Raw genomic sequence first — 14,709 nt, forward strand, 5'->3', positions numbered from 1 at the left:
AGGCGTCGACGCGTTTCGATGGTTTAGTTTATTCATATACCATCTTTATCAAGACTACTGAATATGGTTGTCTCTCCTGTATGGGCACTGGATGGTTGCCTCTATCAACGGATCCTGTGGGTAAATATACTAGGGTCAGTATTCAACATTGAACCCAGAATTGTAAATGACATACTTTAGTTTTGCAAACAGTTCCATCATTTGATATAATTATCACTAGTCTTATGTCCTTAGACTAAAAGTACATCGATTAGCACATAGTCCCCACCTTTGATAGAAAGTGACTGTACATTTTATACGAAACTTTTGATTGTGGCACATCACATTTCAATTTGATAACATATTTGCCCAACCGATACCACTTTATGCTTCACCATAGGTCCAACACTTATGAGGGCGGACATAGGCAAAACCCCCTCCCCCCAAGTGGGAACCCAGGGTAAGGAGTTCATTCTTGTTTGCCTTGTTGGTGGTTGGATCCCTTCCCCGGCCTACTATCTGGGATATAAAACAAATATATGATAGATCCCCAGAGATTTATAACCCAGGGGCTGAAGACACTGTATTAGATTGTATTTAGAGATACCTTATTCCATGTTAGATTCTCTGGACACAAGATATCGATTCCTTTTTATGGTGTCGCATTCTTTCACCAAAAGATTTCTTAGAATCTAAAAAATATATATGGAGTTTAATTTGGACGGTTATAGTTTATCTCAACAATACCATATATGCATCTATAGCCTCATTATTGTTTACTTTAAGTTTGTGCGCTGATATTGATTGTTTTTCTGTGGCCCAACAGGAATAATAACTTCTAGGGTTCTATAGATGGATTCAAAGAAAGGATATTATTTTTATTTAGATAATTATTTAATTCTATTTTTGTTGCTCATCTAGCTTAATAAGAATATTAAGCTACCTCACTCTTGGCTCCACAATGGCGTTGTATCTTTGGATCTACAACTCGCCTTTCAGGAAATAGCAGGAAATCCCAGGGTTGCGTACTTCGTCTTTAAAAATTGTACTGCAATAGATATTTAGCTCTGTAAGTTATACGCTATGTTTTGGATACTAATTTGTAGTGCGTTACATATTTCCAGGCACCTACCTAAGCGTCAAGCAACGGATGTATTGGAGTCGGGAGACCGGAGTATCTCGCTTGGTCTGCTGCACGAGGTTTTAGCCTGTAACAGAGATTGGATTTTATGTTGCTAACCTCACGACTTGTATCTGACATTTGTTTCACGGCGGTTAAATAGGCTTACCTCGCATTCGGTCCTAGATACGGAGCGATGCGCTGTATTCTTACGTTGGGGTGGAGGTTTCCTACGGGGATTGATATAGCCGGTGCATTAATTAGAGTCGGATGGTTTTGAGATTTACCGGTTAGTTAGCGGCAGGGGCTCTTGTTTAGCTTACCTTGAACCGCGTATTTTCTGGTAACGGCACCCGACTCCCGTCCTTTCTCTTGCGTCTTTGTTTTCAGGAAGGTAGTGATTGGGGGTTCCCCTTGCAGCTTATTTGTACTTTCTTAAAGCTTCTCTTATTGGGCGATCTTGAGTTATAGCAGCTGTGTTCAATTTGTTTACCCGCGAGAGCGATCCGCGTAACCATGGTGACGCGTCTCTGATCTTCTACTAACTTCTGCGTTTCACGCTACTCAAGCCTCGTTTTCGTTCTTGTTTGCCTGACGTTGTTGTCGCTTTTATACACAATAGACTTAGGGGTCTAAGAGCTAAACCAGATATGTGTTTGCTAATGTAAGACCTATGTCTAATGAGTACTATAGGAATACACAGAATGAGTAACAGACCAAATCGCCAACAAATGAAACACCTGTAACCGTGAGTCACCCCAGTTGTTAGGATTCCCATCAAAGTCTTGTAAGATCAATATTATCATTTGGTAATCCTTGCCGGGTATTGTGTCTCTTGATCATTGAGATCACATGCATACCCTCTCGGATGGTTCGGATAGCGACCACAATCACACAGATATCCCAAATGATGTGGATTCGATGGGAAAAGTGCAGTGCAAAAAGAAAAAGTGGTGATTTAAAATAGGATAGGGAACTAACAGAAAACATTTAATGGGCGTTAGCCCCTTCCTGATTAAAAACAAGAACAGTTTAGCAAAATCATCGCAGTGGTAACAAATAACTACGAAGGGACCAACATGTTTCAGCCACGGAGGAGGATGCCTCAGGCTTTCTTCAGGGTCTCTGTTCTAAGATATGCTACTGCCTATATATGTGTATTAACGTGTGTGAAAAAATTATACAAAAAACACACAAGTGGAAAACAACAGAAAAGGATATAGTGTTCCTTCTTCTGTGCGGACTCCGCTTCGGAAGCTGGTACTTAGTTGCCAGTACTTCCGGGGAGTGGACCTCACCTCTTCCTGGACCTGGCTCAGGATATGTGAGACCCCGCTCTGTCCGTCGTTGTCTCGAGCTGTGACTGAGTCAGGGGGAGGCCTTCGATAAGGTGACCCAGTTGCTGGTCACCTTAGATATCGAGGCTCTGTATACCAACATCCCACAAAATGACACCATTGAGGTCCTATCCTCCATTTTAAGTAACGAAGACCTAGGGGGAGGCAATATGGACTTCATTCTTGGGTGTGTAGAACTGGTACTAAAAAACAATATTTTTCTGTTCAAGAATGAGCTATTTAAACAAGTAAAGGGGACCAGCATGGGGGCCACTTGTGCCCCCAGTCTGGCCTGCCTATATGTCAGCCAATTTGAGGTAAAACATATATACAATGAGCTGGCACCATTCTTTGAAAACATATCCCACTGGCACCGTTTCATTGATGATATCATTTTTATCTGGAGCGGTGCCAGTGAGGATCTAATATCTTTTTTAGAGTGGCTTAATCTGGGTGACAAGAACTTGAACTTTACGGCAAGTTACAGCTACAGCAGTGTCAACTTCCTAGATATAAAGATCAAAGAATCAGAGGGAACATTTGAAGTAGAACTTTTTACAAAACCCATAGACAAAAATACCCTTCTGCAATATCGAAGCAACCACCCACGAACTCAAAAAGACAATATCCCCTTCGGGGAATTTCTAAGATTAAGGTGGAATTGTACTAGCATAACTGACTTTTACAAACATGCTGAAAATATGGAGAAAAAATTATATGAGAGAGGATACCCTAAAAAACTAGTTAAACAATCCCTCAAGCGTGCGAGATATTATGACCGTGAGCAACTCTTGGATACCAATAAAATTAGAAACAATAAAACCCAAGACAGAATAGTCTTTGTGAGTCAATACTCAAATCTAAGCAATAGAATTACAAATATAGTAAATCGAAACTGGAAAATAATAAACAATGGTCTGACAAATCCACTAACCAAGCCATTATTTTCATTCCGGAGGAATAAAACTATTAAAAATAGTCTAGTTAGGACATACAAAAATCCAGGTAACAGTGCACAAACCACTATAACTGGTAATAAGAAGGCAATTGGGAACCACAAATGTGGAACCTGTTCAATTTGTCCCAACTGCATAGTGTCAAACAAATTAACCTTCAACCAAAAGACCCTCGTACCAAGGAGTCTTAATAACTGCAGAAGTAAAAATGTGGTTTACCTGCTCGTCTGCCCATGTGGTCTTGGCTACGTGGGGGAGACTGGCAGGGAGCTCAGAACCAGACTTCTGGAGCACCGTTCAGCAATCAAAAACAAAAAAGAAAATGCTCCACTTACGATGCACTACCATGAAAAAAACCATGGATGTAATGAGTTTACCTGGTTCATCCTGGAAAAAATAACTGCTAGTAGACGAGGGGGGAATCTTGAGGCAATTAGGAAAAGACGTGAACAATGGTTCATATGTCATCTTGACACCATAGAAAAGGGCTTAAACTCCAGAGAGGAATGGATGAAAATAATATCTGGTTAGTAAAGAAGCCCTCCACTGATATCACAAAACAGTTAAGAGAAATATAATGTTTAGACAAATGAGTATAGCCGTAAACTATGGTATTCTGAATGTCCGCGGCGGTAAACACATTCAAATCAAATAAAATTAGGCGAAATGTAATAATCAAAAAAAACCTTTTTTTCTTTGAGACATGCTCACCGTTTTTATAAAATTAATTCAGGGTGTTTGATAAAATTAAAATTTATAACAATGAGTAAGTCTAAAGGATAAAATGGTAAGCATTTGGAAAAACAATGTAGGCAAAACGACAACAACGTCAGGCAAACAAGACGAAAACGAGGCTTGAGTAGCGTGAAACGCGGAAGTATATATACTCCATATATATATTTTTTAGATTCTAAGAAATCCTTTGGTGAAAGAATGCGACACCATAAAAAGGAATCGATATCTTGTGTCCAGAGAATCTAACATGGAATAAGGTATCTCTAAATACAATCTAATACAGTGTCTTCAGCCCCTGGGTTATAAATCTCTGGGGATCTATCATATATTTGTTTTATATCCCAGATAGTAGGCCGGGGAAGGGATCCAACCCCCAACAAGGCAAACAAGAATGAACTCCTTACCCTGGGTTCCCACTTGGGGGGAGGGGGTTTTGCCTATGGCCGCCCTCATAAGTGTTGGACCTATGGTGAAGCATAAAGTGGTATCGGTTGGGCAAATATGTTATCAAATTGAAATGTGATGTGCCACAATCAAAAGTTTCGTATAAAATGTACAGTCACTTTCTATCAAAGGTGGGGACTATGTGCTAATCGATGTACATTTAGTCTAAGGACATAAGACTAGTGATAATTATATCAAATGATGGAACTGTTTGCAAAACTAAAGTATGTCATTTACAATTCTGGGTTTAATGTTGAATACTGACCCTAGTATATTTACCCACAGGATCCGTTGGTAGAGGCAACCATCCAGTGCCCATACAGGAGAGACAACCATATTCAGTAGTCTTGATAAAGATGGTATATGAATAAACTAAACCATCGAAACGCGTCGACGCCTAGCATCGCACATTCCAATTTCCCAACCTACTCCAAGAATATAAGAAAAAAATCATGTCGGAGTGGGTCCCAAAAAAAGAGGGTTTTGATGTGCACTTGATGAAAGACAAATTGTTTATGTCTCAGTGTTTGTATGTCTCTCTTTTCTAAAAAATCTCTTCTTTAGACACATAGGAAGTTGATTCAATTGTACTTTTTTCATGATAGGTATTTTTAATATGTATAAATTGTGAAATTGTTGATTATTTTCCTTTTATTCAATGTGGAGGAGCGGTTCTTTTATGTTATGACAATGATCTTTAACATGTTTTTACTGTATGTTTGAATACATTTCGATACTTTTATATAATTGTTTTATTGTTAAATTTCTTTGCATTGTGAAGCCTTGTGTCCAAGACTAAACTTTTGGGCATCCCTATACAGTCTCTTACCCAAGGGAAGTCTTTTCACTTCTCTGTCCCAGAAGTCCCCGACAAAATATCTGCATCTTCTCAGGTTAGAAGTCCAGACCGTGCTCAGCAAAGGGGCCATAACGAGTCGCTAGAAACCAGAAAGGAAGGTTTTTATTCCCGTTTATTCTTAGACCGGAAGAAGTCCGTGAAATGGATACCTATAGAAAACTGAAAAAATATCTCTGGAAATAGACATTTTGCTTGGTCACACTCCAAAATATCCTACAATTTCTAAAGCAGGGAGATTCTATGAAAACATTAGATCTCCAAGATGCTTATTTTCACGTCCCGATACATCCACGCCTCAAGTCCGCCCTTTGCTTTTTCACAAAGTGGCTAGCACCAGTAGCTGCATTCTTGAGACAGGAAAAAAACAAGTGTTTACATAGCTTGACAATTGGCTCGTCAAGGCATCTTCCCATCAATCTGCACATAGGGCAACCAACGCCTGCATTCATCTTTTTAGCAAATTGGGGGTTACCCTGAATCCGGAAAAGTCAGCCCTTCAGCCATCCAAAAGAATAACGTTCCTAGGGTCTACCCTTGAAGTAGTGCCTAAGAAAGCATATCCAACTCCAGAAAGACTGACCAGATTACTGCACTTGGCCCATCTAGTGCGAGGAAAATTTCCCTTTTTTCTCGCCTCTTCAATTCCGTGCTAGGGATGATGGCTTCACGCATTCCCTTGGTACTATTCTACGCCTTCGAATGAGTCAGTTGTAAGAGGAACTGGGCAGGCAATGGATTCAAAACACGAGGCTCTTTTTGACGATATGGTTTGCGTCACCCCGGAGATAAGCACAGCTCAGTTATGGTGGTTATGGGGTACTGAAACATTTCTGGTGGTGGCAGCCTAAGCAGCCATTCAGTTATCGACTGTGGGAGTTAAGGTTCTGGGGTTAGACTCAGGGGTCCCCAGGATCAGTGATGCACTCTTGTTGCACCCTCAGCGACACTAGGGCTGCCGGGTTCAGAGTATTGAGGCCCAGTGTTATCCAATGCGGAATAGGGTGCATCCGGTTGGTGGCTGCTGGCAAGCAGGCCACTGGGTTATGGGAGCAAAGCTCCTAGGGTTTCGGTCAGGGCAAATGGGGAAACAAAGTAGCACAAAAGATGCACCCTCAGCGGCACTGGGGCAGCCGGGTGCAGGGTGCTGTTTCGAGGTCAGGTGTCCTGCTGTTAACAATAGAGTACCTCTGGTTTGCAAAAGCACTGCAGGCAGGGAGACGAAGGGCTTCTGGGTGCGACCACCACTCTGTGAGGTAAGTTGGGAAGTTAAGGGTTGGTTAGGCACAGTTGATTTGGGCACACAAGGCCGTGGGGTGTCGGGTGCAGGCGTGCCTTTTGGGTTTGGATCTTCTTCCAAGCTCTGGGTCGTGGTCAGGGGGGCCTTCTAGATTTAGGAAGCAGGCATCGGCTTGAGGCAGGTTAGGGGTCGCCGGATCTCGGTTCAGGAGCGCCAGGGTGACCCCAGTGGTGTTTTCCCGCTCGGGACGGGTTTGACGGGTGCAGAGTGGGCTGGGTTCGTGGTCTCCGGCTGCTGCCAGAGGTTGCATTTAAACAAATTTGGTGTTCACGGGAGAATCAGTCTTTGGACGTGAAGACAGGCAGGACCTCTGGGATTTTCAAGGTTGCTGGCTGCAGGACACACTGGGATTTCGCAGGAGCGGGTTCGAGGGGAGACAGGCCTGTAGGGCTGGGGCTAAGTCAGTGGGCGTGGCTGCACGGGGTCCCTTCCCTGGGGTGAATACACCCCCTATCGTGCCACCCAGGCAGGAACCGGTCTCTGGTTGGCTAGGTCCCCCCATCTTCAAGATGGCGTGGACTGGGAGTAGTGCTCCAATTTGCCTCCCCACCTGCGGTGTAGAGTTGGCAGAGGTGGGCACACCTCTTTTCCTCACTTGTTTTTCCCGCTGTTTCTCCCGCCCAAAGTGGGGGGTAGAACCAGTGGGGACCAGTTGCTGAAAGCAGCAAATGGTCTGGGGAAGCTCACAAATTCGACATGCTTTTGATGCGTCCCCTTCGTGAACCCTTCCCGTCGTGGGGGAGGAGTCTTGGCACCTCGTCCCAGGATGCGCATTGTTTCAGGCCCCCGAGAGCAGCAGGCTCTAGACCCAGGGGTCCAGAAACCTGTTTGTTGGTGGTAGCCTAAGCAGCCACTCAGTCGGGTCACTAGAAGTTGAAATAGAAGATGGGAGCACACTGCTAGTCACTCCGCCGTATCGCCCCTTTGCATCATGGTCAATGCAGTGCAAGTATTTAAAAAAACGAGTCCAAAGTTCAAAAGTGTTTCACCACAATCGGTGCAAGTAAGTACTTGAAGTGTAGTTATCTCTAGACACGAGACATGGCTCGTGTTTCGAGATTGTTTCCCTCATCAGTAGAGACAGTTCTGGGGTAGCAGAGCAGGCCGCCAAACATCCGTCAAGGGCCTCGTTGCCCCTCCGGCACGCAGGTGCGTCTCCAAAAGCTCGTCAGCTTGGATGGCTCACGGGAGCCACTGTAGTAGAAATAGAAGATGGGAGCACACTGCTAGTCACTCCGCCGTATCGCCCCTCTGCATCATGGTCAATGCAGTGCAAGTATTTCAAAAACCGAGTCCAAAGTTCAAAAGTGTTTCACCACAATCGGTGCAAGTAAGTACTTGAAGTGTAGTTATCTCTATACATGAGACATGGCTCGTGTTTCTGGATTTTTTCCCTCATCAGTAGAGACAATTCTGGGGTAGCAGAGCAGGCCGCCAAACATTCGTCAAAGGCCTCGTTGCCCCTCCGGCGCGCAGGTGCGTCTCCAATAGCTCGTCAGCTTGGATGGCTCATGGCAGCCACTGTAGTAGAATTAGAAGATGGGAGCACACTGCTAGTCACTCCGCCGTATCGCCCCTCTGCATCATGGTCCATGCAGTGCAAGTATTTAAAAAAACGAGTCCAAAGTTCAAAAGTGTTTCACCACAATCGGTGCAAGTAAGTACTTGAAGTGTTGTTATCTTTAGACACGAGACATGGCTCGTGTTTCGGGATTGTTTCCCTCATCAGCAGAGACAGTTCTGGGGTAGCAGAGCAGGCCGCCAAACATCCGTCAAAGGCCTTGTTGCTCCTCCGGCGCGCAGGTGCGTCTCCAAAAGCTTGTCCGCTTGGATGGCTCACGGGAGCCACTGTAGTAGAAATAGAAGATGGGAGCACACTGCTAGTCACTCCGCCGTATCGCCCCTCTGCATCATGGTCAATGCAGTGCAAGTATTTCAAAAAACGAGTCCAAAGTTCAAAAGTGTTTCACCACAATCGGTGCAAGTAAGTACTTGAAGTGTAGTTATCTCTGGACACGAGACATGGCTCGTGTTTCGGGATTGTTTCCCTCATCAGTAGAGGCAGTTCTCGGGTGGCAGAGCAGGCCGCCAAACATCTGTCAAAGGCCTCATTGCCCCTAGAAGTTGGTTGAATTTCAGGGGGCATCTCTAAGATGCCCTCTGTTGTGCATTTTACATTGAATCCCACGCTGGCATCAGTGTGGGTTTAATGTGCTGAGAAGTTTGATACCAAACTTCCCAGTCTTCATTGCAGCCATTATGGTGTTGTAGAGTTTGTAATGTCAAACTCCCAGCACCATATACTCTTAATGGCAGCACTGCACTTACAATGCCCAAGAATGGACTTGGGCACTGTAGGGGTACAGGGCTCATGCACTTGTACCCTCACCACTGGTTTAGTGCAACCTGCCAGAGGAGTGACTGATCTATGCCAGGGCAGTGGTTTGTGGGCATGGCACACAGAGATGTGTGCCATGTCGACTCTTCACTTTGTTCTGCACCAAGACATGCAGCCTGCAAAGGCATTGTGTGTGTGTCAGGGCACAGGACCTCTAAGGGTGGCACAATAAGTGCTGCTGCCCTTAGAGGCTTTCTCTGGTCACAGTGCCCTGGGTACCTGTGGTACCATTTAGCAGGGGTTGACATGTGGCCAGAGATGCCAATTGGGTTTAGGCTTCAATGCAATTTTAGGGAAGGAACATAGGCCCTGGGTACCTGATTAGCAGGAGCCCAGGGCATAGTCAGTCAAACATCAGCAATTCAGCAACAAGTGGGGGTATACCATGCAAGAAAGAGGGCACTTTCTCACAAATGGCAACAAAATCCTTGACCTAAATCAGCTGAAATGTTTTTATACATTTTCTATATCTTAAATCAAACCTTAGCGGCAAAATCCATCATACCGCGCTTTTAAAAGGACATGCCTGGGTCCTCAATACCTCTGGGCTCTTGTCTAAAGAAAATGGTGTAAATGCCTGCACAGCCAATTGAACTGGAAAATTACATTTGTGACACTAGCTGCTTTATAATCCAGTATAAAACTGTTCTAGATAGTACACAGTTCTGCAATATCGAGCTAATGTTTTGTTGGATGATGTTTTATGCTCTACAAAGTGCTTTTGTATGCCTTATCCTCCTCTGCTGCACATCATGGTAACACTAAAAAAATAATTATTTTATCCTTAGTACCTAGTATGCAGTTTGGCAAGGAGCTATATGTAATTAGAGAAAAGGAGAGTGTCCTCAACCTTCCAATCTTTCGTGTTGGAGACTTGAGTTTTGAGTCATCAGTAAGGTGCTGCACTCAGGCTCTGACTGCAGCTGTCGTGCAGGACTTCGAGGAGAGGAGGAACTCAGATGAATCATGCATTACATTTTTAAAAGGAGAAGAGGTAAGTGAAAATTGAACTCTGACAAAGACAACAAAAATCTCTTGTGTGTGTGTGGCGCAATGTGTGTGGCGCTGTGTGTGTGGCTCTGTGTGTGTGGCACTGTGTGTGTGTGTGTGGTGCTGTGTGTGTGGTGCTGTGTGTGTGTGCGGCGCTGTGTGTGTGGCACTGTGTGTGTGTGTGGCGCTGTGTGTGTGTGTGTGTGTGTGCAGCGCTGTGTGTGTGTGTACACGTACATGAATCAGAAAGACACTTATCCGATACATCTTGCTACATACAATCTTCCAAAAATGAAATTCGACAAAGTGAAGAAAGAACTCGTAAAAAAATCCACCATTGGCAGAGGAGAGGGCTATTAACAAAAGAGGAGTCGAAATTTCTAAATGTAGAACATCCAATTACTCCGGTCCTCTATTTTCTACCGAAAGTCCACAAGATGATTACTCCAGTTCCTGGAAGGCCAATTATCTCAGCTCAAGGAAGCATGAATGAGTCTTTCCAAATATGTTGACTTTTTTTCTCCAGCCCCATGTAACAGGTTTACCTTCCTATCTGAAAGACACTACCGAGGCATACAATAAACAGTATTCCCTACGGTGAATTCATTCGAATTCGTCGTATTTGCAGTTGTGAAACAGTTGCTTGAAAGTGTCTATCGGAAGCTTTTCAGAGATTTCTTAAGAGGCTCTACGAAGAGCATATTAGACAAAGCCCTGCTCAAAACTAAGGGTAGACACAGGGATGCGCTATTACAGACAAGCCTAAAAGAAACCAATAGGCCAGGCACTGATAACATTCAGGAATGTCCAGTTCGCCTGATAACAACTTTTTGTACTCTAGAAAATCCTATTATATGCTCTGAATGGCCCATTATTTTGACTGATAATATCTTGGGCCGTATTATGCCTAGCCAGCCAGCAATTACCTTTAGACGGGCACCCTCAATGCGAGATGCCCTGGATAGAACGATGCCAGAGGTACTACCTAAAAAATCTTGTTGTGCTTGCACATTTGCTAAGAACAGTACTCACTATTCTACAGCATTTAGTGAGGAAAAGATCGCAATACAGGAACATCTGACCTGTTGGTCTGAATATGTCATATACAAACTTAAATGTATGTGCGATCTAGAATATATTGGCAGCACAAAGCTTCCCATTTATAAATGCATCTTGCAGCACGTTAGGGCCATTGTCAATTCAGATAGCAACTATCCAGTGGCCAGACATTTTAAGTCCGTGCATGATAACAAACTTAAGGACTTAGAATATACTGTCTTAAGTTCCGTTCCTAACCTCGGACTGGGTGGAAATCGTAGGAAGTTACTCAGACAGAAAGAAACTCATTTTATTTTGACCCTTGATATTAGAGTTCCGAATGGGTTGAACATTGATGAGGATCTTCACAACTTTTTATAATCTTTTGTAATTTGCCTTGCATATTTGAAATGTTAACATGGAGAGACACATTTCTTTCATTCTTTTCTAACTCCTTACATGAGAGTTTGTTTATGACATTTATATGACTGTCATTTGAGCTCTTAAGAGTATGATTATACATATGAGGTTTATCTTTATAAGATCTTCTGTTCTGCTGCTATTTTATATACTTGCTCTTTTTGCACATTAGGTACTCATTTACACAGCACTTTGGCTTTTGACAGATTAGCATGGTTTAGCTTTGCAGTTCACTTTTCTGGTTTTAAAACCTGCAAATAGGGTAAAATTGGATTTCCTTTTTTCAAATCAGATATATTTGTATTTATTATATATATATATATATATATATATATATATATATATATATATATATATATATATATATATATATATATATATATATAAGGAGGACGCACTTCCAGCAAGTGCGCAACTGTTCGCCCGCCAGGAACCGTCTTTGTATACCGCGAAAAGCGACTCAGGGTGGACAGGCGACGCCAAAGACTGGCTTTGGCATGGATCACAGCAAACCTCAAAAGTAGGTAATTGCAAGTGGCACAACGAACTTTGCATCTCAGAATCACAGCAAAAAGAAAGACTAAGAACTACAAGCACCAGAATGCAGAGCAGCTCATTGAGGGCGTTCCATCGAGGGCGACATAATAAATCAAGTACACCTGAGTCAGGTTAAAGATCAGCAGCAGTGGTGACCTATATCCGTGAAGCACAACCTTTGAAAAAGTTCTGAGAGAGAACGAAACATGTCGGATTGCTAACGGAATAAAAGTAAAATGGATGCAAGCCTCGTTGTAATGTGCGACTCATTTCTTCTCTGCAAGGGGAAGTTTGGTGAAATATATGTTCGAGGCATATGGGCTGCAGATGGTACATTATGAATAGATCGCCATCTGGTGTTGGGCTCGGATGATTGCACTTTGTTTTTCTCTTGGAGAGTCTTTTGTATCTTGGTGACTCCTCCCTTGGTTGGTAGTGCGCATGGGCATCGGCTCCATCCTTAGATTGGTTTTTTTCCGACATTGGGTTCGGATGAGGATCGAGACGCTCCAGATCAACTTCAGGAAAAAGTGATTTATCGGCGCGTATTCCCTTTCCAATTCGACGGTATTGTTATCGAACGCGTTTCATTTCCATTCCGGAGCGTTACGGATTCAACATCGAAGAAAAAACTTTGATCTACGTCGACGAACAGGAGGCCTTTCTCGGCGTAGTCAAGCCCGGAGTTCATGGAAAGGACTGCATTCAAGAAATGTCCAACGTGTGGTGCTAAGTTCCCACACAAGGACCTACACGAGGTGTGCAACCTCTGTCTGTCGCCTGAACACGAATCCAGGGACTGCGAAGCCTGCGCAGCATTCTCCTCCAAGCTAACGATTAGAAATCGTCGGGCTAGAAGACACGAGTTTTCCAGAATGCAGTCGGAGGCGATCCCGGAGCTGTTCGGAGACGAGCAACTTGAGGAAGAAGAGGATCATGAGGATCAGTCGGGGTCGGAAGGGGACCAGTCGGAGGTCGAACAACTCTACGTGCAACAAACCGTGAGTGACGACGTCCCCTTACCGAAAAACCGACCCCGTGTGGTAACGACCCCGCCTTCGAGCCCGGTCAAACCGCAGAAAAAAGTTTCCGACGCCCCGCCCTCGGGCCCGGCAACGAAACCGAAACTGAAACCGAAACACTCGGACTCCCACCATGTCGGATCCGAGAAAAGGTCGACATCAACTTCGACACCGAAGCTTCATACAAGGGAAAGCTCGGCATCGAAACATTCCATGTCGAAACAGAAACATGATTCGTCGTCCAAGACTCACTCGATACCCAGGAAGTCGGAATCGAGTAGACACTCGGTGCCGAAAACACCGAACATTGACGATCGAAAACATAAGCACCTTTCGGAACCAAGGCCTTCGGTACCGATTCAGGAGCAACAGACAGATCCCAAACAAAAGATTTTGTTTATCGATCCGCAAACTGGCAAAGTAGTGACGAAGAAGAGAAAGAATGAACAGACAGAAGACAAATCTCTTCCTTCAAAAAGGAGAACACTGGGTACAAATACAACTCCTCCTGCTTCTCCTCGACCTAAAGTCACACCCTCTTCTCCTATTCCTCACACTATGCCAAATATTCCTACACCTTCCACACCAAGACCATCTACACCTCAGTCAGATGTAGACAGTGATACAGGGGAGGGAGAACCTCAAGGGGATGATGAAACCATCCCAGAGGAGGATGACCCATGGGAAAATTATGACGTAGGGTCAGATGAGGACAACGACCCACAGTTATATCCCTCAAAGCCTTCACCACCTGATGATAACACAGGGTTTGTACAGCTCATTAATAGGGCAGCAAAATATCATAAAGTAGATATACATACAGAACCCCTAATAGAGGATTTCCTGTTAGAAACGCTACCTAATGCACAAAGAACATCAGGTACTCTTCCTATGTTAAAGGGTCTTCTCAGCCACACAGAAGAGATATTCAAAGACCCAGTGAGGGCTAGGGTGTTAAACCCAAGAATTGATAAGAAATATAAGGCGGCTCCAAAGGATCCAATATTTATCAAAGGGCATGTACCTCTGGACTCGCTTGTAGTTTCAAACGCTCGTAAAGAGCAAACTCATTATCTACAGGAGAGGCTCCTCCACCTGATAAAGAGTCAAAATTAATAGATGCATCAGGCAAGAGAGTAGCATCACAAGCGGCAAATAGCTGGCGCATAGCCAATACACAGGCACTACTTGCACGTTATGACAGGGCACATTATGATGAATTAGAAAAACTCATCACACATCTCCCCAAAGAGCATCAGAAAAAGGCAGATCAGTTAATACAGGAAGGTAAAATAATAACTAATACTTCCATTAAGTGCGCCCTAGACGCAGCAGACACTGCAGCAAGATCCATCAACACCAGTGTCATGTTAAGGAGACATGCATGGCTTAGAATCTCAGGATTCAAACAGGAGGTACAAACATCCTTATTGAACCAACCATTTGATCAAAAGACACTTTTTGGTTCAAGCACAGATGAGACCTTAGAAAAAATGAAAAAAGATACAGAAAAGGCGAAGTCAATGGGAGCATTGCAACAGCCAACACAAAGAGGTTCCTTTCGTAGATCCACCTAT

General features: G+C 43.8%; 1 protein-coding gene across 1 annotated transcript in view; it reads left to right on the forward strand.

Moving 5' to 3' along the window:
* FRAS1 (Fraser extracellular matrix complex subunit 1) overlaps positions 1-14,709 on the forward strand; it is a 1,404,104-nt gene that overhangs the window by 607,681 nt on the left and 781,714 nt on the right. The window contains exon 12 of the mRNA XM_086961814.1: positions 9,914-10,119. Coding sequence (XP_086817940.1) covers positions 9,914-10,119 — 206 coding nt within the window. The remainder of the gene's footprint in view (positions 1-9,913; positions 10,120-14,709) is intronic.

The sequence above is a fragment of the Lissotriton vulgaris genome, chromosome 3_1 (genome assembly GCF_964263255.1).
Source record: "Lissotriton vulgaris chromosome 3_1, aLisVul1.2, whole genome shotgun sequence".
NCBI lineage: Eukaryota > Metazoa > Chordata > Amphibia > Caudata > Salamandridae > Lissotriton > Lissotriton vulgaris.